The following is a 24,999-nucleotide window of genomic DNA, read 5'->3' on the forward strand; positions in this document are numbered from 1 at the left end:
TTCTTGAGATTCTGCTTTATCGCAGATTGCCAGTATTTTATGTCTTAAAGAAATTTGATAGAGACGGAATATGTTTTGTAGAAAAATAAACTTCGAAAACTGTGTGGGACGAAAATAATAAAATTGTCTAAAAATATGATAAAAATACAAAAGGCTTATCATTGCTGATAATTTATTTAAATATAATCACAATTTCGGTATTTCACATACAATATACAATATACAATATAGGTAATTCGGTGTTTAATCTCATGCAACATTTAATAATGAATGATTGCCCTTTCACTTCAGAATCTACTAAATATTAAATATTTAAAAGCAGCTTTCTTTAAATCGTTTTTACGATTTCTTGTTAAAAATATTTATTTCGATTCTATTCACAACGGGACACTAAAGGATGAATTTATCTAGAAAAATCTGTCGCCGTATAAAATAAGAATTGAATTCTGCCGGCTTTTTAATTAATTAATTTTTTATTATCGAAAAATATCTTGATAATAAAAAATATACCATTCACGAAGGTAATTTTTCACAAAAATAGTTGTAGTTCTGCATACATTATAGAATCACCCATCATCTCATGATGATACAGTAATGACCTATTAAAAAATTTTCCATATGTAATCATATATCGAATATGTCCATGTATAAAAATATACAATTATATGTGAATATGTAATTATACATTAATACATATTTTTATGAATAATCATGTATATAAATCATTATAGTATAATCATTATAATCATATTCGTATATATTTATATATAATCACATATAAATGTGTACTACCACTTCATATATAACTATACATTTTTATATAAGGACATATTTTATACGCAACGTCTTATATATAATTATATCTTATTATATTTCTAAATATATATGGAAAACTTTTTACTGAGGAGTTCTAATAATGTAGTTCTAATAATGTACAGTTATGATATTATGAAGCGGTACGTTATCCATCAATTCTTTGTTCCATTCGTGTCGATAATGAAACACGAAATTATCAACCAATATTGAAATGCTATGTGATATTGCCTTCAAGTTGGGTATATCTTCCGCGACAGACTCAAACATCTTTTCCACCTCTTCGCGTACCATTCGAATTGTTACAATCGAACAACTGCGTAATTCCAGATCTTCTGGACTTCCTTGAGATATTGGTTGATCTGCATGAAAAAGAAAATCATGACTTTATTCATGATTTATTGACAAGATGGCAAATCCTCCTTATAAAAAGTAATTCGAATGAAAAAAATTCTCTAAATAAAAGCTATTAATCAATATATAAATTGTCACCATAAATATAATTTTACTTTTGCTTTAAATAAATCATGAAGAAGGATAAGGTGAAGATCTATTGCGAAGAAGATTATTTTTATTTAAAATTTAATGTTAGGCTGCGTCATGATAATTTAAACAAAATAAATATCAGAAGAGTATTCTATTTTCATTCATCAGGCATGAAGTCTATAAAGCAAGTATTAAAAAAAAAAAAATGGGAGATTTACTATTCGCAAAAAGCTAATCTTACTATTTTTCTCGAATCTCTTTTTGAGAGCTTCGCTATAGCGAAGTGCTTTAAAGTGAACGAGAACTTGAGGAGCACGATAATCAATAAACAACGTAGACACTTTGGAACGTAATGTCATATTAATTGGAAAGAAACAAGACAGCTCATTTATCAGTATCTTAGCCTTCGTAAGTAAGCAAACTGAAAAAGAAAATAAAAAGAACACTTATTTAAATGTTTTTAATGTAGTACATTATTTAAATAATTTAATTACGATTTAAGATTGTATTATCTTAAGCGTACTAATCTGGTTTTGTAATGTAATATAATTTTCGAGCTCGAATTAATATTTTATATTTTATATATATAAAACAAATGGCAATAATTTTATACCTTTCTTTCTATTATAAATTCCCTCGTCTCGGTAACATTGAAATTCACTCGTAAGCAGGAGCATCAAGAGCATTACATTATAATTACACATTACAATACAGTATGCAAACCTACCTATAACAGTAAAATTTTATTATCTAATATTTGACTCTTCCGTTATAACTAACTATATTTATTTATTACATTATTTATTAAGGAATAATCAGGAATGAATAATTGAATAATCAGGATGAATAATCAGGATTATTAATAATCGGAAAAGAATGACTTATAGAAGTAAACAAAAATATTCAAAATCATGCATGTAAACATTTGGGAAATGCATTTTTCTTTTCATGTACGTTTTTTTTCTTAATAATTCATACCGTTATATTTGTTCACTAAAATTTTTCCGATGTCATGCAAAATCCTAAGTCTGTCTGTCATAAAAGGAATACAAGAGCCATCGTCACCTCGGAAAATTTGTTCCATGTCACTTACGCTTATATTCATGTAATAATCAGGATTCCATAAAGGCTTTCCTTCCTATTGCGAGAATTAAACAAGGAAATAGAATTATAAATTGTTTGGGAAACAGAAATCATTAAAGAAGAAAAATTACTGTAAATTGATAAAATAAATTAATCAATAAAATTTTAAGAATTGTGCAAACAAAATCTATCAAAGTATTTATTATTAGTAATAGCTGCGTTGAATGATTATAAAATAAAGAATTAAAAGAAGAAATATATTAATATTTAAAAAAAATAAAGCTATTTATATAAATTATGCTAATAGTGTATCTCAAGGCATATTGAAACTTCCATAAATTAGATGAATGTGATTATTTTTATAAGTGCGATTTAAAGATGAAAAAAATGAAGAATTAATTTCATGCTTACATCGATAATTGCTCTTCTCATAGCCGAGCACAATGCCCAGTATCCTGTAAATCCATTAACTGTCCACTGTTTAACAGACTTTGGAAGAAAGAGTGAAAAGTTCAATGTATTTAATACGAATAGCCAATCCGCACATCTATAGTCGTCATTATCAGGATAAAAACGAAGTAAATGCCGTAAATAATTATTTCCCACTTTAGAAAGCATGTCATGATTGTAATTCCATAACATAAAACGTATTACCTTCGAAAAGAATATCGTTTAATAGTATTTGTTATAAAATAAAACAAACTGCAAAATTGTATTCAATTTGTTAAATAAACATTGATTTCGTTCTACGTTTTCTTAGTGATTCTATTTTTTTACGATTTTCAGCCATTTTCCGAATGGAATTGAACAAAATCAAAATTCCAAGATTAAGCATTTTATTGAATATTAAATTTTCTTTCTTTTTTCTTATCTTTTCTCTCTCTCTCTCTCTCTCTCTCTCTCTCTCTCTCTCTCTCTGCTTCTTTCTTTTTATTTCTGTCCTTAAAATTTTCTATAGAGAAAAAAAGAAAACAAACCTCCCTGGCTAAATTCTTCACTCCATCATAATCGATAAACACATTTCGTGATGTTTTAGCAATAATTTCCTCTTCCACGCACAACATCGGAAGTTCAGTAAATGTACCCATATCGTTACGATATGTTAAACCGATTATTTCAAACTGTCGACTGTGATTACTCTGACCGCGTTTGTCTCTCCTGTTTGTAATAGAAAATAAAAATAAACACAATCTAATGATATAAAGTTCTTGTCTTGCAGGAGTTTTAAAGAAATGAAATGTCTTGCATATTATCTATTGAGAAGAATAATAATTTTTCTATTATGATTTAATGAGAAAGTGTTTTATAATTAAGTGGAAAGTATAATTAAGAAGAACACAAAATGCTTTATTGTAAAATATTTAAAATATTAATCACTCATACAAATGTAATAAGATAAGAAAAATTTTCTTGAATTCGACAATCGTTGAGTTGCGTCACGTGGTAAATGCAGGAACAATGTCCAATTTTTTCCCGTCAAAGTTTAATAGATAACAAAATTCTAAAAAATTAGAGTGCTATTAATTGCTATTTTTTAATTTCATATTTATTAAGCACTTGTGTAATAAAAAATTTGGTTCATATCATATTGTTAAAAGAAAAAAAATCGTTACATTTCCTTTTAATTATTTTAAAAATACGTCATAAAATACATTATATAAAAATATAGAGATATAAAAAAGTCAAGAAATCATTCGGAACGCGATCATTTGTAATAATAATGTCCAGTAGAAACATCGCATAATTCGACTTTCTTCAATTGCGCGTCGTTTACTTGCTGATAATCCCAGAAGAAATTGTCAATTATACACGAATAATCAAAAGTTGAATCGCAATATTGTCCTTTTTCTTTATCAAATTTTCCATGTCGAGATTGTAGCCTTTTATTTAGCAAATTTGCTAGGAAAAGTGAGGAACTGCGTATTTCTATTTCCTCTTTACTTCCGCGCAAAGTATCCAAAGAAAAGTCTTCGTCTGCAGAAGAAAACAATGCATTTTGATACGATGCAACAAAAATACGATAAATCATATATATTTATTTCTTCAAAATTATAAACTAGGAGAAAGACTTAAAAATATCTTCCACAGAAATTTTTCTGTAATATATCGAGAGAAATAAATGAAGTAATTATAATAACGAAAATTATAAAAATAAATTAAATAGAATGTTAGATAGAGGAATTATAACAATCCAAATAAATCTTTTTATTATAAAAAAATTAACAAAACAGATAAAAAAGATGACATACTTTTGTAAAAAATAATTACTTTATATAGCCTAAACCTGTTAATTATAGCATTTTTTGAATAAAAATAATAGAAATGTGTCTATCAAAAAGATATTACTTTTATATTTATTAAATACAATATTTAGAGAAATTCATGGCGAAATAAAAATATATTGTTGACAAGCAAGCAAATAACAACTTACCGGTTTCTTTGATTTTATCTATAAGCCTTTTACTATATCGAAGAACCTTAAAATAAATAAAAATTCGGGAAACACGATAATCAACATATATCGTAGGTATTTTTTGTATCTTCATATCAAGACCCAACTGATGATTCTTAAAAAAAGCCCATACATCATTTACCATTATCCAAGCCTTAGTATACAGAAAAACTAGAAGAAAATTTTGAAAAATGCATTATATTAGTAAACTGTAATAACTGTGCCATAAATATGACATATTGTTATTAAAGAAATTTATCAATTGTATAAAGTTTATACAAAATATTTTGGCTCAAAATCTTTTCAAATTGCGCTCGAAATTATAGATTCGTGTAATTTTATATTTTAATTTCATGATCTCTCTACTGTGATATATCTTTTATCATGAAAATTAAGAATACATACCGTTTTTTTCATTATATATTTCTTTTTCATGATACGGTTCAAAGTCATTGAAAAGTGTGATAACCAATTGCAATGGATTACGTTGACACGATCTAATACAATTTATAAAAGTACCTATGACATAACGGAATCTCATCATTATTGTCAATTAATTCACATATTATATTTTCTTTTTTTTAATAACATCTATTCAGAGTTACTGATTTATTTTAAGTCATCCAGTAATAAAATTTGAAAAATATTGATTTTCTTTATAAGTCAATTTATAAATCATTTATTTCTTTTCTTTTGAAAAAAAACTTCAACAATAGAAAGCCTAAATTTTAACTCATCTTTCTATTATTTTTGTTTTAACATTTTATACTTATTATACATCTTATTTACATATGTTAAATATACACACACATACACACAGAATTTTTTGTCCTCTCTGTAGAAAGAAGAGAAAAATCGATCCTGCATGAATTACATGCATAAATAAATTCAATATATAAATAAAAACGTTAATTCTTATATGTGAAAATACAAAAGAATAAAAATTTTTTGCATTTATAAAATTTTGTCATATGATATTTTTATACCTTTATATTTGTCTAATAAAATTGTTCCAATATCGTGCAAAATCGTCATCTTTTCAACTAAATATGGAATAGTAATTCCTTTGTCACCTCGAAAAATTTCTTCCATGGCTCTTTCGTTTAATGCTGTATAAAACTTAGGATTCCACATTGGCACTCCTTTCTATTAATGTATATTACACCATTGTATATTACACCATAAAAAATATCATAATAAACACATAAAAATACATTAAAAAGTTATAGCCATATTTAGAGAAAAGTTGAAAAAATTAATAATCATCAATAAAAATAAGATTTACCATGGATTATTTATATTTACTTATTAACAACTGCAACATTATTTTAATTTTATTTATTTTTTTCCATTATAATCGATTAATTATATTAATTCACGATATCTATTAAATAAATAATAATATAATAAGATCTTTTTTACGAAAAAAATTGTAAGTTAAAAACTAATATAACATCTAATATAAATTTTATAAATATTTCAAGTTATAGGCAAATAATACTAATAAACTGATATAAATAATAATATAAAATATATTGTCATTTTTGATAATTTATTTTATCGAACAAGTGAATGAAGACAGCATACAGCAAATGCAGTTACATGTATGCAATATTTCCATAGAATTCGTGTTCATTATGAATTCAAATATGCTGTGAGAAAATAAAACTAACGTGTTCTAAATTTGCGATGTGAATAATTCATCTCGTATAAATTACATTATATTAAACATTATGATTAATGTTAAAAGAATTACGTAAGTGTACTGTCCCATATACATATATGTATATATATATATATATATATATATATATATATATATATATACACACACACACACACACACACACACATATATATATATATATGTATATAATTTAACCTATAATTAAACATTTTTATTTGCAATACTCGGTATTATATAGCGTAAATTTCAGCAATATATTGTCAAATTAAATAAACATTTAATACTAATATATATTCTCAATATACTAATATATATTCTCAATTTGACAAAATCAATAGAAATATTTATATATTAGTAGATCAATTCGCATTTCAAGAAAAACCGCACAAATATGATTAAAAAATCTAATGCAGTATAAAGATAAAAGTTAAAAACGTTAAATCTACACTATTTATCTATAAGATTTGGTTATTTCTTATTTTATTATTTCTCTCGACTTGTTTTCATATGACAATGTACATGGATTATCAAATTTTCCATAAGAAATATATATATATTTGTATATTATATTCATATTGCGTGTATGTAAAATATATATACAAATACAAATGATAATAGATTTATGTTCCAAGTTAAGGATTACTCATTGGAACAGGAACTTAGAACGATTCGCCGAGACGATTCCCAAACCGAAGGGCGCCGTGCCCGAGTTCGGTCTACCAGGATGGAAGATGATGCCTCTGGAGCACAAGATACCCATGATACCTGGACCGAAGAATGTTTACAGCTTCACTCGGCGCAAGATAGGAAGGAAACTGTGGACGATGGAGAGGCCGAGATTGCCGTTCGATTTGAGCGATCCTTATTGCCACGAGACCAGATTCTCTTACGAACCTCTGCACGACGAGCATTTGCTCGAGTTCTTCTCCAAGCCGATAAATCTCAAGTGTCTATTGAAGGCCGATCTAATCACGGATGGCATGGACGTCAAGTGTTCGTTGCGTGATTACAACGCGTACAGGAAATATCTGAGAAAGGTACACGCCGACCGTATCAAGAGGGAGATGAGAAAAGAAGATCGTCTCTTCGACGAGAGGAGAGATCTACGTTTCGCCGAAGAGCAAGCGCGCAAGGAAGTGGAAAGGTATAATTTCGCGATACCCAGAAAAAAATAATTTCGCTGAAGTATTTCAAAATTAAATCAGATACAGATCTGAAAATAATTTGGACCATCAAAATTGTTATGCAGAATGCTCAAGTATGATGTTACATTGTCAAAATGTTTGACAATGTTAGTAATTTGAACGTTCTATATAATTATTATTCTGATAACAACAAAATTATCTTCAGATCTATATCTGGCCAAATTTTTGGATTTGTCAGCAAAATGTTCTACCGTGTATTTCCGTGTATTTCTGTATATATGAATATATTAACGGAGTATTTTCTTTCTTATAAATAACAGATTGAAGGGAAGAGAGAAATTTGTCAACTGTAGACAGCGTCGAATGCAGCAGCGATTGCTGAAGGAGGAACTAAAAATGCAGAAACAAAAGAAACGGGCGCAAAGATTGAAACTGTTAAAATGCATTAAGCAGGAAGAACGAAGACTGATAAATATTAAGCGTGAGAAGCGGGCTGAGCAAATTCGGCAAAAATGTAAAATTGCAACGGAGATTGTCCGACGAAAAATGATTGATGTTGTAATAGATTGGAAAAAAAAGGATAAAGCACGACAAAAAGCCAAGGAGAAGCGATTGATGGATGTCGAACAACAAAAGCAAAAGGACGTGGAAGAAAGGTATATTATTTAGAGAATGGCCCGTTACGGTATTTTCAATGTGCGTGATTTAATTTAGTAATTCCTGTACACTGTAAGCAAGAATAATCTGAAAGAATTACTATTATTGGCGGATTCCTCAGATGGCGAAGAAAGCAGGAGTTCCAAGAGAAGGATATTGCAAAACAAAAAATATTGTTGCAGCGGATAGAAGCTCGCCGTAAAAAATTCATAGAGGAATATAATACTAAAATAGATAAAGAAACGGCAAAAATGCAAAGTAATACCATGAAAATAGATTAAAGAAATAATATCACGTTTTCAATTATAGAATTATCAATTAAATAAATGTATAATTGTTTGAATGAATCGAAAGATCAAATTTTATTATCTATAATGAAATTCTCTCTATGTAGAACTTTTGGATAATGCTAAGCTGTTTACCAGTTGTTATATAAAGAGACGTCTCCCGGACGGAAGGGAACTTATTTGCTGCAAGAAATGCCTTAAAGCATTTAGTAGCATTAAGGTAATGAAATCTCTTGAATAAGAACAATTGTCTTTTATACTAAATATTTTCCTTTAATTACATTATAGGATGGAGAAGAAAGTGAAATAAAAAGTAACTTGCAAAATTCAATTAATTTTTCGTCGAAATTCATGAAGCAGAAGAAACACAAGGTATGAAAAGTTTTCAATTTACATTGACTTTAAATTTTAATAAAGTTTTCAATTTACATTGGCTTTAAATTTTAATAAAAATTATTTCGAACAATAGATGGATATAAGTGATGATAAACATCAGAATAAAACACAGAAATCAAAGCATATTACACAAGAAGTCACAATAAGAAAATAAAATGTGGTCATGGACATTGTTAGCAGAGATTCATTAGTAAACAAAATTTTTTATAATATGAAGACATAAGACATTATAGACATAATTGAAAATTATACCAACAAAGACAAAAGTAATCCTCATATTATCAAAATCAACATTAAAAGACCAGTGGTATATAAAGAACAATAAATAATCAACATTAATACATTAAATTATATTCAAAAATATATTGCTATGTATCGATAAAGAGATAAAAAATATATAATATTTAGTGATGTTAACATAACATCAAATGTGTGTATACTCACGTCAATGGCTCTTTTAATAGCAGCGCACAATGCCATATAGCCAGTTAATCCATGAACTGTCCATGTTTCATTGTTTGGTAACCAGAATGAACCAGAATTCAATGTGTTTAATACAAACAGCCAGTCTGCCGCTCTGACATCATTTTTGTCAGGATGAAATGGAGATAACAAGCGCATATAAGTATGTCCGATCTCATGATAATTTTCATCTTTGACATTTCGATAAAGATAACGTAGCACCTACAAATTAGAGTTTAATGATCTCACTTAGAGATAAAGAAAATACTTCTATAAAATTCTAACAGAGAGTTAGATTTTATTTAATAAGATGATTTATATTTTGAAATGTTACATATTTACTCAGCAGTAAAAAATTAGGTCCAACCTGTAAATATATTTCTTACAATATTCTCGAAACATTAATTTAAAAAAAAAAAAGAATACAAATTTTTGCAAATCTTAAAAACATCTTGAAACACAGTATGTTCCACAATTGAAAAGTCAATGGTTTTTATATATTTTATTTTATAAAAAGAATGATTTTGCGCACATTTTTTTTCTAATTTTTTTCTAATTTAAATCTTTAGATCCTTTCCTTTTCTCATAAGATTCGCGAATAAGTTGTCAAAATATTGCAGATTAGCAAAATGAAATTTTTAAAAATAAAGAAAGAAACCTCTAATTCTAAATTCTTCATGCTACAGAGATCAATCGACACATCCTCCTTTGCCTTGATGATGTCTGCTAATGCATTCATTGTTTGGCACTGTGGCTGCATAATGTTACGCTATATTTTCGTCGATTGTTTCCAACTGCCGATTATAATTGCGGTCACCTGAACAAGAATCTCACGATCACGATAGAAAATAAATGTAAACAAAGTTTGTAGAAATCTGTAATCATATTATTGCATGTTATTGCGTGTGTCTTTGAAAAGGTGACACGGTCACGGTGACAATGTCTAGAGCCGATTAATAATCGATGGAAGAAAATTCAGATCTAGACTCAACGTATTTGAGATATACTCTCATAATTTTTTAATAAAAAAAAAAAATTAAAAAGCATAAATATTCGGTTAAAAGTGAAGAAGTGAACCTGTATCATATAACCTAAATGGACAGATTTTTTGAAAGCACACTAAAAGTTACCACTTGATGATGCTCGGCAAAAAAAGATCTTACTTCAAAGTTTGGTGCTGCAGTATTTGATTTTATTCTGTTTAGTTGAATTATATATTAAATTTGTAATGTTTATCTAAATCTTGTGTAATTTATTTAAGATTCTTACTACTTTATCGTACGTTACCGCTTAAATTATGATGTCACAAGCGAGAAAACGTAATAAAAATTCTTGCACAATACATTAAAATAGAAATATTTATCGATATATCGATGTTTATCGAAAATAATGTTTTTATCCGATAGAAATGAACCAGCAGAAGCTTTAAAAGGATCTTGGAATTAATTTAAACAGGATTAGGTTCAAATTTTTATTACAAATATTGCATACACAAGGCCGATCGTGGCGCTGCGGACAAATTGTAGAAATCATAGTTTTGATGAAAGCTAAATTCCAAATATCGCAGTTACTTCCGATCCAGAATAGGATCTATCGTTTGTCCGCCACAAATCTGTCCCCAACCAATCAAGCGCCAGTGTTTCTCCACTCGCCTAGATAATGCAATTTTCTCTTCAATCTCCGTACATACTGGATTTGTCAAGCTGATCTTTGCCAAATCAGCACGAGTAGCCAGTACTCTACCACCGGTACTCAATGATCCGATATTTACTAACAATACTTCTCCTCTTGATAACTTTGGTACCTGCCATCGAGATATTCATATGAGTAATAAGAAAATTGAAATTTAATTACGGAGTAAAAATAACTTCGAGAAAAAGAATAAAGTAAACTTAATTATGAACTATACATAAATTTACATAATTAATACATCATACAGAAAATAAAGTGATAAAGTATTCTTTAGTTTCAAATTTTTTGCTACTACAATGTATATCTTTAAGATTATGTAAAATGCTGCAAACGAACTTACCCTCGCGCCCTTTTTGTCGCCCTCGGTTCTGACGCCTAATAAACGTTTCAATAAATAATACGAGATTTCCAGCTCGATAAATATCTGTGGCAGTGCACCAACACTTCCAAGAATCTGTCCGACTAGACGATCAGCACGGCACAGAGTAGGCTCAATCTTGGTACCGACACCTAAAAATCATAATCTTAAGTCAATTTGGTCACTATAATCTATTAAAATTCTTCATAATCTATAAAAATTATGAAGTTCTTGTCTACATGTTAAAACCATAAGAAATATCCACAACTAATATTATTTACCAATTAGACCACCAGGTACAGCAAATTGCAATTCATTCTGTTCGGCGAATAGAGACACGATGCGCGAGAATATCGGACGACAAGTCAATTTGCCTTCGCTATCCTTGGACACTAATCCTGGTCGAACTTCAATTTCCATGCCGACCTATGAGAGATAAAAATAATATTTATAATATAGTATTTATAATACGCTTTAATCTGATTTGTGAACTAGCTCATACTTTCAGTACTCCTCGAAGAATACTACCACCAGCGACACCGCCTTTCAAATCATCCACTTCGCAACCCGGTTTATTTACGTCGAAAGATCGGATAACGATCAATCGAGGCTCCGATGTAAAATCTCTCATTGGCACGGGAATTTTCTTGGTGATGTACTCACACAATACCTCGATGTTGTATTTCAATTGCGCCGAAATCGGAATTATTGGGGCGCCTTCCGCAACCGTACCTTTAAAAGAAATTATATAAATAAATACGCGTATATGTATACGTATGTCATTTTATGTTGAAATAATACCAATAAAGTCAAATAATAATCTAATACCTTGAATGAACTTCAAGATTTGCTCATACTGCTCCTTAGCTTGCGCTTCTTTAACCAAGTCGATCTTGTTTTGCAAGATGACTATGTGCTTCAATTTCATAATTTCGATAGCTGCCAAGTGCTCCGATGTCTGAGGTTGCGGGCATGATTCGTTACCAGCTACAATTCAGTAAAATTCAGCTTTTTATTTTGGAAAAAGATGAACGAGAGCGCGTTGTGGCTCTACGAGTTAGCGCGAGGCTTGTAAGTCAAAAATCCCGGGTTCGACGACTCTCTTGTATGAAGGTCTGACAAACCGCCTAGTAACTTTGCCGAAAAAAATCTCTGACCATTCGGAACCGTAACACTGTAGATTCCATATATCCATGTTAATAACACGCGCATATACAGATATATGCAAGAATATCCGGAAAGCAACGCAAAGATGTCAAAACAACCGGATATATATAAAAGATGAATGATAGATGACACATGAGAGTCAACTACGATTGTAAATCAATCGATTCCTTATTCTTATATCTATTTCTAGCAACGTAATCTCGTTTTCTAATTCCTATAATAAAAAAAATAAAAATAAAAAAAGAAAGATAAAACAATTAAAATTAATCCATATTAGGAGAATAGATATTCGATTTTTATGAGAGATTGATTGGAAGATTAATGATTAAAATATGAGAGATGATGGAATATGAGAGAGGATTAGTCCTGAAAGTCCACTTCGGGAATCCATGTGATATTAACAGTATACTTTGGAAAAAGAAAATAAATTCGGTACGATGTAAAAATATATATCGTATATTTACCAATTAAAAGCAAGGCGGCATCCATAACGGCGGCTCCGTTAAGCATAGTCGCCATAAGAATATCGTGTCCAGGGCAATCAACGAAGGAGACATGTCGAACCAATTGGAATCTACCTGGACACACCGGACGCAAGCAGGGGAAGGAATCGTCCTTACTGGATCCACCAGATATGTACCGTCCAGGTCGAGGACATTTCGGATTTTCGCATTCGTAAATCTTCGCGTTGGCGTATCCTGAAATAAGAGCAATCAGACAATTCATCCTTGTAATCTTTGCCTTTCTTTTCTGGCTTATAAAGATTTCTTTTTTTACAGAAAGGAATTAAACGTCGAATGTTCGACTCGTCAACTTCTAAAATAAATCTCAGAGTAAATTTGTAGGAATTTTAATTCCAAAAGTGCATATATATATATATATATATATATATATATATATGTATATATAACTTTTTTTATATTTTTCCGCGTCTCTCACAATCTCGTTATTTACTAGATTCATCAAAGAGTTTATTTGATTCGTCATAAAAGTTCTGTCTTATAAAAGTTATACGTATTACATCGTAATCAAATTATAGAGATAATCTTGTAGATTATTTCATGCCAGTAAATGTATAAACTTATAGAAAATAGGGCTATTCTATTTAGCCGAATTTCTTGCACCATTTAACTTTTCTCTTTTTCTTTCTAACATGGAATAAAAAAAAAATAAAAAAACCAACACCACCATCAAAACAAAGCACACAACAGATCTAATGTCTAATAAATTCTCCCTACGATAATTAATTAATTAATAATTAATTTTATCAAAAAAATAAATGCGATATTGTAATTCGCCTCGTGCATAACTTTATTTTAGATTCATTTATTGACAAGCAACGTGTGCAATCCTTACGGGAAACGTTTTTTTAACTATTAAGTTTAATCTTTTGTAATACAAAATTGTACTATAAATCATCGACGTATATCTTTATATGTATTTACATACATATATATATATATATATATATATATATGTGTAATGTATAAATATATAAAATGCATATATATATATATATATATACACATATACACACATATATATAACATACATACATATATTATACATAATATATATGTATAAATAGTGCAATTTCATAGTGCCTTTCCATAGTGCAAATGATATAAAAAAATAATCATTAATTGCAATTTTCTATAAAAAGATTACGACGATAGAGTGGCACGTGTATATCAAAGTTTTTTAAGGTATATGTCTATACAGCTTAAAGTTACTAATTTATTTATAACTAACGCGCGTACAAATTCGTGTCGACCCTTTACGTTCCGATGTAATCAAACAGAAAATATAATAATGTTTGTATGAAACAAATTCTTGTGTTTTATAGTAATCTAATACTGTAACGATAACGACCATGTAACACTGTTTGAGATATTACAAGAAAACATGTATAAGTAATAAGCATAGTGTAAATTAATTCGGTGCCTTTAAATTTACGTGTTCCGATTAAAATTGTTGTCTCTTTTTCGTTAGAATATAATAGCTGATTGGAAAATAAACTAAAATTATAGAAAATAATAGGGAATATTTTTCTAATTAAATTTATACCAGATCATCTACAAATTTAAATTTTTTAAAAGAAAGCACTTAATTATTATTTATTAATTAATTTATGCATTTAATAACTTTTCTTCGATAATTCTTTCTCTTGGAAAATTCTATCAAGGGCTATTTATAAGAGTGTTAGATTTCTTTGGCATATCTTTTAATGTAATTAAATTTTTAAGTGGAGAAAGATTTATGTCGAATAATGCATACATCGTATGAATGTGATATATACCTAATTGTTTGCACTAATCAGGATGCAAAAAAGTCGAATCCCGCTGTTACGCTAATCTTCAAAGATCCTTACGAAAATTTTCTAGTGACTATTTTTAGTATCAATTACAATTTATATATTATAGTAATAATTGGAAACGCGGTTCCTTGTAATAAAAATAGAACACTTCTTCGCTTGTAGCGTTGACTCGCATTTCCCGAGGAATTCACTTATCTAATTGGATACAGTGTTGAATACACATTCGAAAGATGCAGTATCAACGATCTCTCTCTCTCTTTCTCTTATGATTCGCTTGACTCGTACTCACGGATAAAATATAAAATAGATCCGATATGCGTGAATATAGTAAAATAAATATATTGATAAATTCTATTTACGCGGATAACATACAAAATTAAGATAATATTACAATTAACGTGTTGATGAACATTGAAAGTACATGTTAGTACGCACTCATGGTTGTTCTTAGCATAGAAGTGTCATAAAATATGAATTATGTTCAATGAATGATTCTTATTTGCAACATCTCTTGTCTTTCCGAAAAAATTTTTGTTTTTTAGTCTCCAAATATTTCGAATAAACATGAATTATTAATATTTAGAAGTTGTTGGAACAAACAAGATTTTTGATTTTTTAAGATCTCTAACCAGAAGCCACTGCAAACTTAACACATTTAAGATATGATATGTACGTATACATGTATACATGTAAATGTGTATTGTGTATATGTGTGTGTGTGTGTGCGCGCGCGCACACACACACACACATACAGATGCGAATACAAAAATATACTTGTGTACTTCTCCAAGAGGAAGGGAAAAGAAAGACTATATAAAGTAAGAGCAACAAAATCGATACTATTCTGCATTATCATGCAAATTGAAAAACGTGAATTTTTATGCTTGTGCCCTTCGCGTTTAACTTTTATACAATTAAATGAGTATAAAAATGAGCATAGACTGTAAAATTAAAACAAAACCACACAACAAATAGCTTTGTCACACTCATAACTTTCAGTATATTCAAGAAACTTAACATTAATAATTATTAATTGATGATCAATATTCATATACAAAGTTTATAAGAAGTCTCATCAAGCAATTCTAATTAATTCTTTAACTTTCTTCTTTAACTTTCTTCTGTGCGATAATAAGTTATTCTTCGCTGCAATTTAAAATTTGCAATTTATATCTTAAAATCCCATTCGTCCGATAGGCAAAATGAAGAAAAAAATTATAATTTGTTATTGTATCAGTTGCATATCATGGGAAAAGTATATAACTTAGTAAGATATAATTTTAGCTAATTGTCAAATTTTTTTTCTCTGTAAAAAGAGATTGGAAATATTCTATTCTTATAATATTAGATTATTAGCGTATTCAGTATTCAAAAAATATAGATAATTTTTTAAAACTTAAAAAACTGTTACATACGATAACTAAATCATTTACAAGTTAAATAATTAAATAATTAATCAGAATTTTGTTGACATTTATAAACATAAGGATAAGTTTAGAAACGTGATTGCAACAAAATACTGAATAATTATAAAAGTATTTGGTCGAGTTTACTATCTCAATCTGGATTAACAAATCCTGAGTGCAGTGTCTTTTTTTTCAAATTGTCACCAATTTGATAATATACTCGTCAACAAAATTATCGCAAGACATAAATTCATATCGAAATTTCTACACAGAAGAAAAAGATTATCAGTTAAATCAGAGCCAACATTAACGGACGTTGACGCTCGCGAAAGTCATGCGGCAGAGCGGAATATTTTTTTAAAACAGATACCGCCGACACGTTGAAGCACCACACTTGCAAAGTATCCTGTTTTTTGAGACTGCATTTTCGTTCTTCGGTTCATTGTCCAGTAGCTGCTGTCTCTTCAAGTTGTCCCGCGGCGTTTGACACATATAATCGAAAGTGAGTTCTTCGTTCTGTCGGATGTCTTTAATAGCAAACAACGCGAGATTCGGCAGGTTCGGGTCTAGGCAGTTGATCCAAATCGCGTAAACCGCGAGATTAGGTTCGCATGAATGATTGATAAAGTGTGAAATATTGCCGTACATAGCGGCGTCCACGGTGTACGGACATTGGCCATCAGTCTCGTTATAGTCGAGGTCAAAGAGATACGTACGACCGGTCACATTGTACTGTCTGCCGCGCTTATCCGCCTCTTCGTTACTAATTACCTCGCCCACGTACTGGGTGACGAAGGTGCCCTTCTTAATCGCGCGTCGGGTGCGCACACCCCAACCGCGTCCATTGTCCGTGCGGAATATGCACAGTTGAGTACCGCTGCCTTGCTGTACAACTCGATTCGGGCAGGTCGACGGACAGGCGCAACGTTTGTTACACTCGTAGATGGGCGTACCCAGTGGCACGCGTATCCGACGCGCCGACGTGTACGGCAACGATGTAGCACCGTTTTGCCCGAAACAGCAGCTAGATCTATTGCCAGATTCACAGTCGCCGACGCACTCGCAACCGATCGGCGGATCGTCTGGTATTATAATACCCGCGCCCGGCAAATAACTGTCGATATAGTAAAAGTCCTGCGGCGCGCTCTCGAGATCCACCAGGTTCTCCACTTGGATCGTCGGCTTGCCCTTTGTAATACTATTCATCTCGTTCTGCCAGTCCTGCAGCGACTCGAGTTGATCATAACGCAGCTCAATTAGCAGCGTGCGCATTATTTGCCGCTTGATCTTCGCCTCGAGTTTGGTACCGTGCGACGAATTCTTTAGGAAACGTCGAATCTCTATGTACATAGTATCCTCGAAGAGGGCGGCGGCGGCATTGGACACGGCGTCATCAATCGATACGCTTTTACTACGCCGCAGTTGATCCAGAAAATGCTCGATGTCGCGCGCGTCCGGGTAGAAATTCGCCGCTGCCTTGAATTGATCGATTAATTTTTGCCGTTCGTTCTCAAACTCGTCTAGCAAATCTTTGCAGTTGACGAGATTACGCATCGGTTCCCACGTGTTGTACTCGGTGTCCCAGTCCTTCCACTTGATCAAATAAAATGATTCGCCATTCTGCCTGCGCTTCTGCAGAATCTTTTCTACTTCCCAAAGCTTCGACTTCTTATCGGAAGCCGAAGAGGGTTTATCGGACATTATCGTTAACTCACGATATTTCTCGCTATGCATGATATCATACAACAACACCCGTGCTTCCTTTAGTTCGAAACCAAAGTGCTGAGTCATGATGTCCTCTCGCGCAGACAATCTACCGTCCGACGACGATTCCTCATAGTCAGATCGCCGACCATCACTACCTCGATCCCTTATGCTTGCATTCCCGCTGTACGTGAGAGAAGTGTTCTCGAACGCTTGGAGCATTTGCTGCGTGAATGCTTTGCGCGCTCGCAAGCACCTCGTTGTTGTTGACGATGATGATGATGATGATGATGACGATGATGATGACAATATCGACAGTGAGGAAGAGGAAGAGGAGGAAGAGAGCATCTTTTTGCTGTCCAATCGATGAGACATGTCGTTACAACCCTTTTTGTTGAGAAGTTTAGGCATCTTAGCGCACGATGGTGCGTCAAAACCTCCAGGAGGGGAGAGGTGTCGTTTTTGACTAACAGCTGGCGTTTTAGTTATGCTGCCAGGTATATCTGCCGATTCACCGCTGCTACCGCAATCCGCCGTGTCTGCAATGCCAAACATTTAAAGAGCGTCATTTCCCGTTTCATCGTTTCTCTTTCCTTTTTTTTTTTAAATTTGTACGACCGCTCTCCCCTTTCCGCCCATTTTTCCTTATGTTTCCTTATGTCTTGTTTTGTTTTGCTTTCTTCTCCTCACTATTCCTTTTTCTGCTCTCATTTCGGCTTGTCGGATAAATAATAGCAACGAATAGCACCGGGATGCTTTGTGCCATGATTAAATGGTACATAATGATAACAACAGTGTGTGAGTCTAATATCTTCTTAAGGGATATCCGGTTTTTCATCCTACTCGCAGCTTCAAGGATTAAGAGAAAATTGATTTTCCTTTTCTTTTTGCCACTTTTATATATTTTTCTACTAAAGCATACGATGTATCGTTTCGATTTGCATTTTTACGAAAGATATAAAACGGTAACGCAAATAACACGGCATGTGTAGATATAAAATCATCGGATATTTTATACATAATAATATATAACATAAATACAGAACGTATATAAAATTATTAGTAGACATTAAAGAAATGTTAATACATTCCCATATACCATAATTTTAATATTAAACACCGAGGACATTGTAATTTTGAACAAAAATAGAATCATGAAATTTCTGTTACAGAGCAAATATCTCAAATACTTACCTCTCATCTCAATTTTTTCAAATCATAATTTAAAATTTAATTAAGCAAAATTTATATCAAATATTACTATATTTATATCAAATATACTATAATTTAAATAATTGTTAATAACTATTATTATTATTATTCTAATAGTAATCAATATATGATTACTTTTTACCACATTTTATCTTTATGACATTACAAAATGATTGAATTGCTCAATCTTTTCAACAACTATTAATATTGAAAGTATTTTTTACAGTACAGTACACTGACATAAAAAGAATAAATTATTGTAAAAATATTCCACTGTAGCATTCCAAAAAATAAATTTGTCATAGTCAAAAAGTCAATTTTCAAAATAGATGTGCGATAGGCAATGTGAAGAAAAGTTAATAAACTTGAATGTACTCACCGAGTTTAATAGTGATATTCCTTTCTAATTCATTTTTAAAACGAACAGTCTGCACTCCTGAAATAGCTTTTACAATTGTCGATTTTCCATGTGCTACATGCCCAATAGTACCTGTAATAAATTTATACATTCATATAACATATCTTAACAAACATGTTTACATGTCCCTATATAAATCTGTTGGAAATTGCTGGCTGAGTTATTTGTTTCTACGAGTGTTACAATCTCATTTTGAAATAAGAGCTATCGATATATTGTTAAACACATAATATTATGAATATGTTTTTACTGATTTCACTTATAAGTAAAATCGATAAAAATAAATCAATAAAAAAACAGATTATGCAAATCAAATGGTTTTAATAGATTTATTTCGCTTAAGGTTCGGCTCTCTCGCTGCAACCATATTGAATTATAATGTCGAGGCGAGAAATGACATGTAAACTTTCTTGCGTCGCTTTATTTTATACTTTTCCCTTAAAAACATAATATTTTTGTATTTTTAAAACTTGTAAAAAACTTGTAAAAAAGATTAGAAAGTAAGACATCTGTACAATAAATCACGTAAAAGTGTAAAAATAATTCTTAAAATAATGGTACATTGCTTACCTATTAGAAATTACTAGTAATACCAGATTACTAGATCTAGTTGTTCTTGGTAGCTGAGTAGTGACCATTATTTCAAAAATTATTTTACATCATTTATTGGACAGATATTTTATTTTCTAGTATTTTTTACAAGTTATAGGAATATGAAAATATCATATCATTTTTAAGGGAAAAATACAAAATAAAGCTATACGACGCAAAAAACTTTTTACGTTATTTCTCGCCTCTGACGTCACACAACCCATGTCGCGTCGCAAGAGAATCAAGCCTTAAATACATCATTTCGTTGTTCGTTAATTGGCTTTCTTTATTTGTTTATATATTCAATTATATATTTTGTGATATAAATAAAATCAAAAAAATCCTGTGTACTCACCAATATTAATTGTGGCCTGTCTGCTAATTACTTCTCGTGATAATGCAGTTAATTTACTAACATCCTGTATAAAAATAAAAAACAAAATATAAATATAATTCTCAATATAACAATTATAGAATTCATAAAATTAAATTCAAAACATCACAACATTTATGATTATAGAGCTTTAAATATTCAGATACATGCTATTGACGTTCAACAATATTTTAAAGTACTTTAAGATAATGTGAAACCTTTCAAACGTCTCAGACTAACGATGGAAGCAAAAAATAACGTAATTAAGAAAATAATTACATGAAATGTTTGTTATTGATAAATAAAATACTGGAAATAAATGTAAGTTATATAAATTGTAAAAAAGAAATTTCTTTGCATGTCAGAATTTATTTGCTACTTTCATGCAATTAAAAATCCTATAATCAAAAATTAATATAGAGTAAAACAATTCAAAGTTTCTACATAGATTTATAAAAAAAAAATTTATCATTCATAGGATAAATTCAATTTTTATATTAAATTTTTATTTCAAACAATAATAAAAAAGAAAAACAGAATTAATAAAAGTCATAAGATATGAATAAATAGACTGTCGTCACCATATGTCAACTATTTTGTCTATAAATCTACTTTAACAATTTACATCAATTTAAAACATGGTTCTATATTCCATTTAGTTAATAATAACAAATGTTTTCAATAATTTCCCTCTCCCTTCCTTTTTCTCTCTCTCCATTCATTACGTTCTCTCCTATTATAATCGATTCACGCGACGATCGAGGAAAATGAAAATTAAGCCATTAACGAATGTCAAAAACCACATGGAAGAGTTGTAACAGCCAACTCGGCCGTCTGAATCGTGAGACGGAGCAAGAAATTTGATTCTTATCCTTGATCACTTATCCCAATTCACGAGTGGTCACCGAGTGGTCCCTGGACTCGTGTCCTATGAGACGAGTGACATCCCGTGTGGTGAGGCGTTTCGAATTCTCTCTTTTTTTCCTCTCACTCCCTCGTAAGGTTAGGAGACCAGGGTTACTGTGCGAACGTGTACACGTCGCCTGGCACGCCGATCATGCGAGGACGCGAGAGGTTAAGTGACGGCGAGCGTCGGGCGAATGGCGCGAAGACGGCCACGCCGTCGCGACTTACGAGTTTCGACAGGTCCTGCTTGTAGAGATTCGGCTGACCGGTGGTTACACCTAGTCCTTCTTCGCCGCCCATCTTCCACGAGTCCGAGTGAATAACGATACGGGTCTCTCACGGCACCCTCAGCCGAACGAAACTGTTTCCCTCTACGAATCTTCGAGCCAGACCGAATCCCTCGTCCACCTCGTTCCTATGTCTACGCCACGATGCGTTGCAGTAGTGTGGCGTATGGTGCACGTTGCAGTTAACCGTCGTTTCCGTACCTCACGGAGGGCGCTCAGAAAGACGTAAGTAACGAGCGAGACTGAGACCATTGCACGTGAAAAAAATTTTAATCATAATTATAAAGTCGTACGCAAATTGACCAATCAGAGTTAGCCTGTTGTCTGCACGGTCCAAAAATAATCGACTGTGATTGGTAAATTTGCTTAAGGCTATTGCACATAAAAAAATTTTAGTCATTAGAGAGAAGCCTGAAAACGGCTTTTTCGTAGGACCGTCGAAACTCCTGTACATTAACGCCCCCAAATTCTATTTTAGCATATTAAATAGCTACTTCCATTTTTTAACATGCCGATGAAATATTATTCTGACGTGTGTCTATGCTATTTTGCGGAATATTATGAAAAGATTCTTTAGAGAGAAATTATTGCGATCAAAAATTGACGTTCATATATCTCTGAAATTATTATATTAACTTATTATATTATTATATTAACTTATAATGTTCTTACAAATTATCATACTCGCGAAATTTAACATTTTATCTAATATTTTTGATGTTATATATCCATAACATTCTTATTCTTATGTCACGCAACTAAATGTACAGCTATTATTTTTTGTAATTTAAATCGTTTTATTGGATAACTTGGACATATAAATAACAGATTTATAATATTCTTGATGTTTACAGTGCAACTTCACACAGTTAATTGAACATCGTCCAAGTCAATAAAGATTTTCATTTTTTGACATCATATAGGTGTCTTCTCGTTCTTTTTTTTCAGCAACGCATTTCTCTATTTGCCGGCACTATAAATTGAGAAACTAAAATATCCTTCAGAGACATTTTTAATCCAGAGCAGCAGCACCAGAGATAATTTCAATCAATTCCCTGGTGATCACAGCTTGTCGAGTGCGGTTGAAGGTGAGGGTGAGTTTATCGATCATTTCTCCAGCATTTTTGCTGGCGTTGTCCATGGCAGTCATACGGCTAGATTGTTCGCTGCAGGCGCCTTCTTTCATTGAGTAAAATAACAGTGAAGCAAGTGAAAATTCCAAATAGCTCTGTATTACCTCGTCATCAAGCGAATCGTATATCGACAATTTTGGAGCAGTAACTACTGCATTCTTATCGAACAATGGCAAGTCGTCAATCGCGTAGGACACCACGGATTTGAATCTGTTATATACTATACGTCCAGAGCCAAAAGCGTAACTACGAAAAAATACATTATATGTATATCTTTAAAAAAATCCGGTAAAACATATATAATTCAAATATCTAAAAGATCCAGAAACTACATTCAAATTATAAAAATTTAGGAGAACTTATAATTAATGCCAATTAATATAGACATAGATATAGATTAACTATAACTTGATTATACTCTCTATCCAATCTGAGTTTATATTTTTAATAGCCAACTTACCCACTATTTATTATCTGTATAGCTATCTTAGCTGCATCATTGAATGTTGGTGGTTTGCGACCGACCTCGGATACAACAAAAAGTATGTTATTCGCAAACTGCCGCTGGAGGATCGCCCGAGACTTTTCGCCGATACATATAATCTTTGTATTCTCGCGTTCTTTGGGATCAGCCAATAATCGATCACGAATGTTACGGGATACACCAGTGTGCACAGCACCGCAAAGACCGCGATCACTGGTTACAGCAATGACAAGTTTTTTTGGCTCCTCTTCTGGCGCTTGGATTTCAGCCTGCTCATAAAACACCTTTGTGCCAACGCCAAGAGGACGAGCCTGCTTCAAATCGCGCTCCGCACGATTGTACTTAGCTGCTGACACCATCTTCATGGATTGTGTGATCTTCTGGATATTCTTAATAGATTTCAAACGTATGGAGATGGTCTTGAGGGTAGCCATCCCTCTTTGCTGCTGCCATTGCTGCTCCTGTACAGCCATCCGCAGGATGGGTGATATACGATTGCTGAACATTGTAGTCAGCTGACAAGTTTCTGCAAGTTTGAGTTCTCAGGAAACCATTTTATACCTTAGTTAAACGATTATTATAATTCCTTAGCAAAATTAACTAAATATATTTAACATTGTATAATTATTTATATAAGACAGGTTTCATTTCCAAACTTCTTGACAAATCTGTAATCATTTAGTATATTAAATATTGTTTATAAATAATTAAAATGTACAGAGTGATATTTCTTTATTCTAAATATACTGAAATTTCTTCGTGTATCAGAAGATATTTGTCATTTTGTATAAAGTCCAATATTTTATAGAATATTAATACAGAGACTAAAAATAATATTTAGAAATAAATGACAGAAGTCGTAAATATCTGACAGTCAATTTCAAAGAAGTAACCTTATTATAATAATAGGTAATGCAATTAACATTGCAAGTTTTTAGTGAAAATAATAAATATAATGCAGAAATCAGAGAATGTTGCGAAGGAAGATTTCTGACACTTTGCACATTTGACAGTCTCCGATTTCTAAAAATCTTTCTCGCGTGCATCATAAAACAAGTCGTAAAATATACGGTGCAATCAAGTCGAATTCACGGTGATGAATGTCAAGTCTGACGGAACCCCAAATGCGCGGCGCGATATCAACCCGTTTACATAATCGCAAGGAGGATTGGTTCCAAACGTATGCACGAGTGATCTTTGATTCGATACTTTCGATCGGAACGAAGTACGAAAAATCGGTACGTTGCTTAGTGATGCTGCAGAAGTATCGACTCACCCTGGCCAATTCCGAAAATAAAGTCTACGATTTAATCCTCAATCGAATAGCACGAACGGTCCCCTTCGTGCACGGAACCATGAAGGAGGTCCGCGTACACGTAACGCAAGGCGAATTTTCAATCGTCGTGGAAAACCCACGCGTCATCTGTAGGCACTGAATTTCACTATAATAAATGGAACGAACTTGACGCGATTTAGAGATAAA

At 31.5% G+C, this 24,999-nt stretch overlaps 5 protein-coding genes and 1 long non-coding RNA gene across 9 annotated transcripts; 2 read left to right on the forward strand and 4 right to left on the reverse strand.

Annotated features, from left to right (window-relative positions):
- Positions 1-155: 155 nt before the first annotated feature.
- On the reverse strand, positions 156-3,779 carry LOC105425852 (queuosine 5'-phosphate N-glycosylase/hydrolase-like). Its single transcript, XM_011636820.3, has 6 exons — positions 3,360-3,779; positions 2,794-3,036; positions 2,278-2,437; positions 1,913-2,026; positions 1,541-1,720; positions 156-1,175 (listed from the first exon to the last, which is right to left on the reverse strand). Exons 1-6 carry the CDS (start codon positions 3,468-3,470, stop codon positions 925-927), a joined length of 1,059 nt encoding a protein of 352 aa, XP_011635122.1. The 5' UTR covers positions 3,471-3,779; the 3' UTR covers positions 156-924.
- Positions 3,780-3,910: 131 nt separating this feature from the next.
- LOC105425857 (queuosine 5'-phosphate N-glycosylase/hydrolase-like) lies at positions 3,911-10,265 on the reverse strand. Its single transcript, XM_011636827.3, has 6 exons — positions 10,127-10,265; positions 9,451-9,690; positions 5,821-5,980; positions 5,240-5,353; positions 4,814-5,005; positions 3,911-4,356 (listed from the first exon to the last, which is right to left on the reverse strand). The coding sequence occupies exons 1-6, from the start codon at positions 10,226-10,228 to the stop codon at positions 4,088-4,090; spliced, it is 1,077 nt and encodes a 358-aa protein (XP_011635129.2). The 5' UTR covers positions 10,229-10,265; the 3' UTR covers positions 3,911-4,087.
- On the forward strand, positions 7,238-9,331 carry LOC105425856 (uncharacterized). The gene is made up of 6 exons (XM_011636826.3): positions 7,238-7,665; positions 7,987-8,322; positions 8,445-8,581; positions 8,718-8,830; positions 8,899-8,982; positions 9,080-9,331. The coding sequence occupies exons 1-6, from the start codon at positions 7,253-7,255 to the stop codon at positions 9,158-9,160; spliced, it is 1,164 nt and encodes a 387-aa protein (XP_011635128.2). The 5' UTR covers positions 7,238-7,252; the 3' UTR covers positions 9,161-9,331.
- Positions 10,200-12,341, forward strand: LOC148937731 (uncharacterized). Its single transcript, XR_016138042.1, has 2 exons — positions 10,200-10,322; positions 10,875-12,341. It is a non-coding gene; the product is annotated as an uncharacterized LOC148937731 (long non-coding RNA).
- On the reverse strand, positions 10,926-22,338 carry Su(var)3-9 (suppressor of variegation 3-9). 4 transcript variants are annotated; one of them, XM_011636825.3, is made up of 9 exons: positions 21,841-22,124; positions 20,689-20,752; positions 19,704-19,814; positions 13,150-13,383; positions 12,347-12,505; positions 12,021-12,250; positions 11,800-11,944; positions 11,501-11,670; positions 10,926-11,272 (listed from the first exon to the last, which is right to left on the reverse strand). In XM_011636825.3, exons 1-9 carry the CDS (start codon positions 21,910-21,912, stop codon positions 11,036-11,038), a joined length of 1,422 nt encoding a protein of 473 aa, XP_011635127.1. In that variant the 5' UTR covers positions 21,913-22,124; the 3' UTR covers positions 10,926-11,035. The 4 variants fall into 4 exon arrangements, with proteins under 4 accessions (XP_011635127.1, XP_088927465.1, XP_088927463.1 ...); XM_089071339.1 differs by lacking the exons at positions 19,704-19,814; positions 20,689-20,752; positions 21,841-22,124 and adding an exon at positions 16,779-16,970; XM_089071337.1 differs by lacking the exons at positions 10,926-11,272; positions 11,501-11,670; positions 11,800-11,944; positions 12,021-12,250; positions 12,347-12,505 and adding an exon at positions 16,779-18,651 and having other exon boundaries at positions 13,157-13,383; positions 21,841-22,333.
- Positions 22,339-22,672: 334 nt separating this feature from the next.
- Positions 22,673-24,951, reverse strand: ATPsyngamma (ATP synthase, gamma subunit). Its single transcript, XM_011636821.3, has 3 exons — positions 24,793-24,951; positions 23,493-24,042; positions 22,673-23,278 (listed from the first exon to the last, which is right to left on the reverse strand). The coding sequence occupies exons 2-3, from the start codon at positions 24,020-24,022 to the stop codon at positions 22,912-22,914; spliced, it is 897 nt and encodes a 298-aa protein (XP_011635123.2). The 5' UTR covers positions 24,023-24,042; positions 24,793-24,951; the 3' UTR covers positions 22,673-22,911.
- Positions 24,952-24,999: the final 48 nt, after the last annotated feature.

The sequence above is a fragment of the Pogonomyrmex barbatus genome, unplaced genomic scaffold (assembly GCF_055798465.1).
Source record: "Pogonomyrmex barbatus isolate J1 unplaced genomic scaffold, ASM5579846v1 scaffold11, whole genome shotgun sequence".
NCBI classification, from domain to species: Eukaryota; Metazoa; Arthropoda; class Insecta; order Hymenoptera; family Formicidae; genus Pogonomyrmex; species Pogonomyrmex barbatus.

Excerpts from the sequence above, each read along its gene's own strand:
- LOC105425852 (XM_011636820.3), bottom strand. The coding sequence starts at position 3,470 with ATGGGTACATTTACTGAACTTCCGATGTTGTGCGTGGAAGAGGAAATT. Across the intron at positions 2,438-2,793 it reads TGAGAAGAGCAATTATCGAT|GAAGGAAAGCCTTTATGGAA; the intron begins GTAAGCATGAAA and ends TTCTCGCAATAG. Across the intron at positions 1,721-1,912 it reads AATTTATAATAGAAAGAAAG|TTTGCTTACTTACGAAGGCT; the intron begins GTATAAAATTAT and ends TTTCTTTTTCAG.
- LOC105425856 (XM_011636826.3), top strand. The coding sequence starts at position 7,253 with ATGATGCCTCTGGAGCACAAGATACCCATGATACCTGGACCGAAGAAT. Across the intron at positions 7,666-7,986 it reads GCGCGCAAGGAAGTGGAAAG|ATTGAAGGGAAGAGAGAAAT; the intron begins GTATAATTTCGC and ends TATAAATAACAG. Across the intron at positions 8,983-9,079 it reads TGAAGCAGAAGAAACACAAG|ATGGATATAAGTGATGATAA; the intron begins GTATGAAAAGTT and ends TTCGAACAATAG.
- LOC105425857 (XM_011636827.3), bottom strand. The coding sequence starts at position 10,228 with ATGCAGCCACAGTGCCAAACAATGAATGCATTAGCAGACATCATCAAG. Across the intron at positions 9,691-10,126 it reads TGAAGAATTTAGAATTAGAG|GTGCTACGTTATCTTTATCG; the intron begins GTTTCTTTCTTT and ends TCTAATTTGTAG. Across the intron at positions 5,981-9,450 it reads CTATTAAAAGAGCCATTGAC|AAAGGAGTGCCAATGTGGAA; the intron begins GTGAGTATACAC and ends ATACATTAATAG.
- ATPsyngamma (XM_011636821.3), bottom strand. The coding sequence starts at position 24,022 with ATGTTCAGCAATCGTATATCACCCATCCTGCGGATGGCTGTACAGGAG. Across the intron at positions 23,279-23,492 it reads ATACAGATAATAAATAGTGG|TTACGCTTTTGGCTCTGGAC; the intron begins GTAAGTTGGCTA and ends ATTTTTTCGTAG.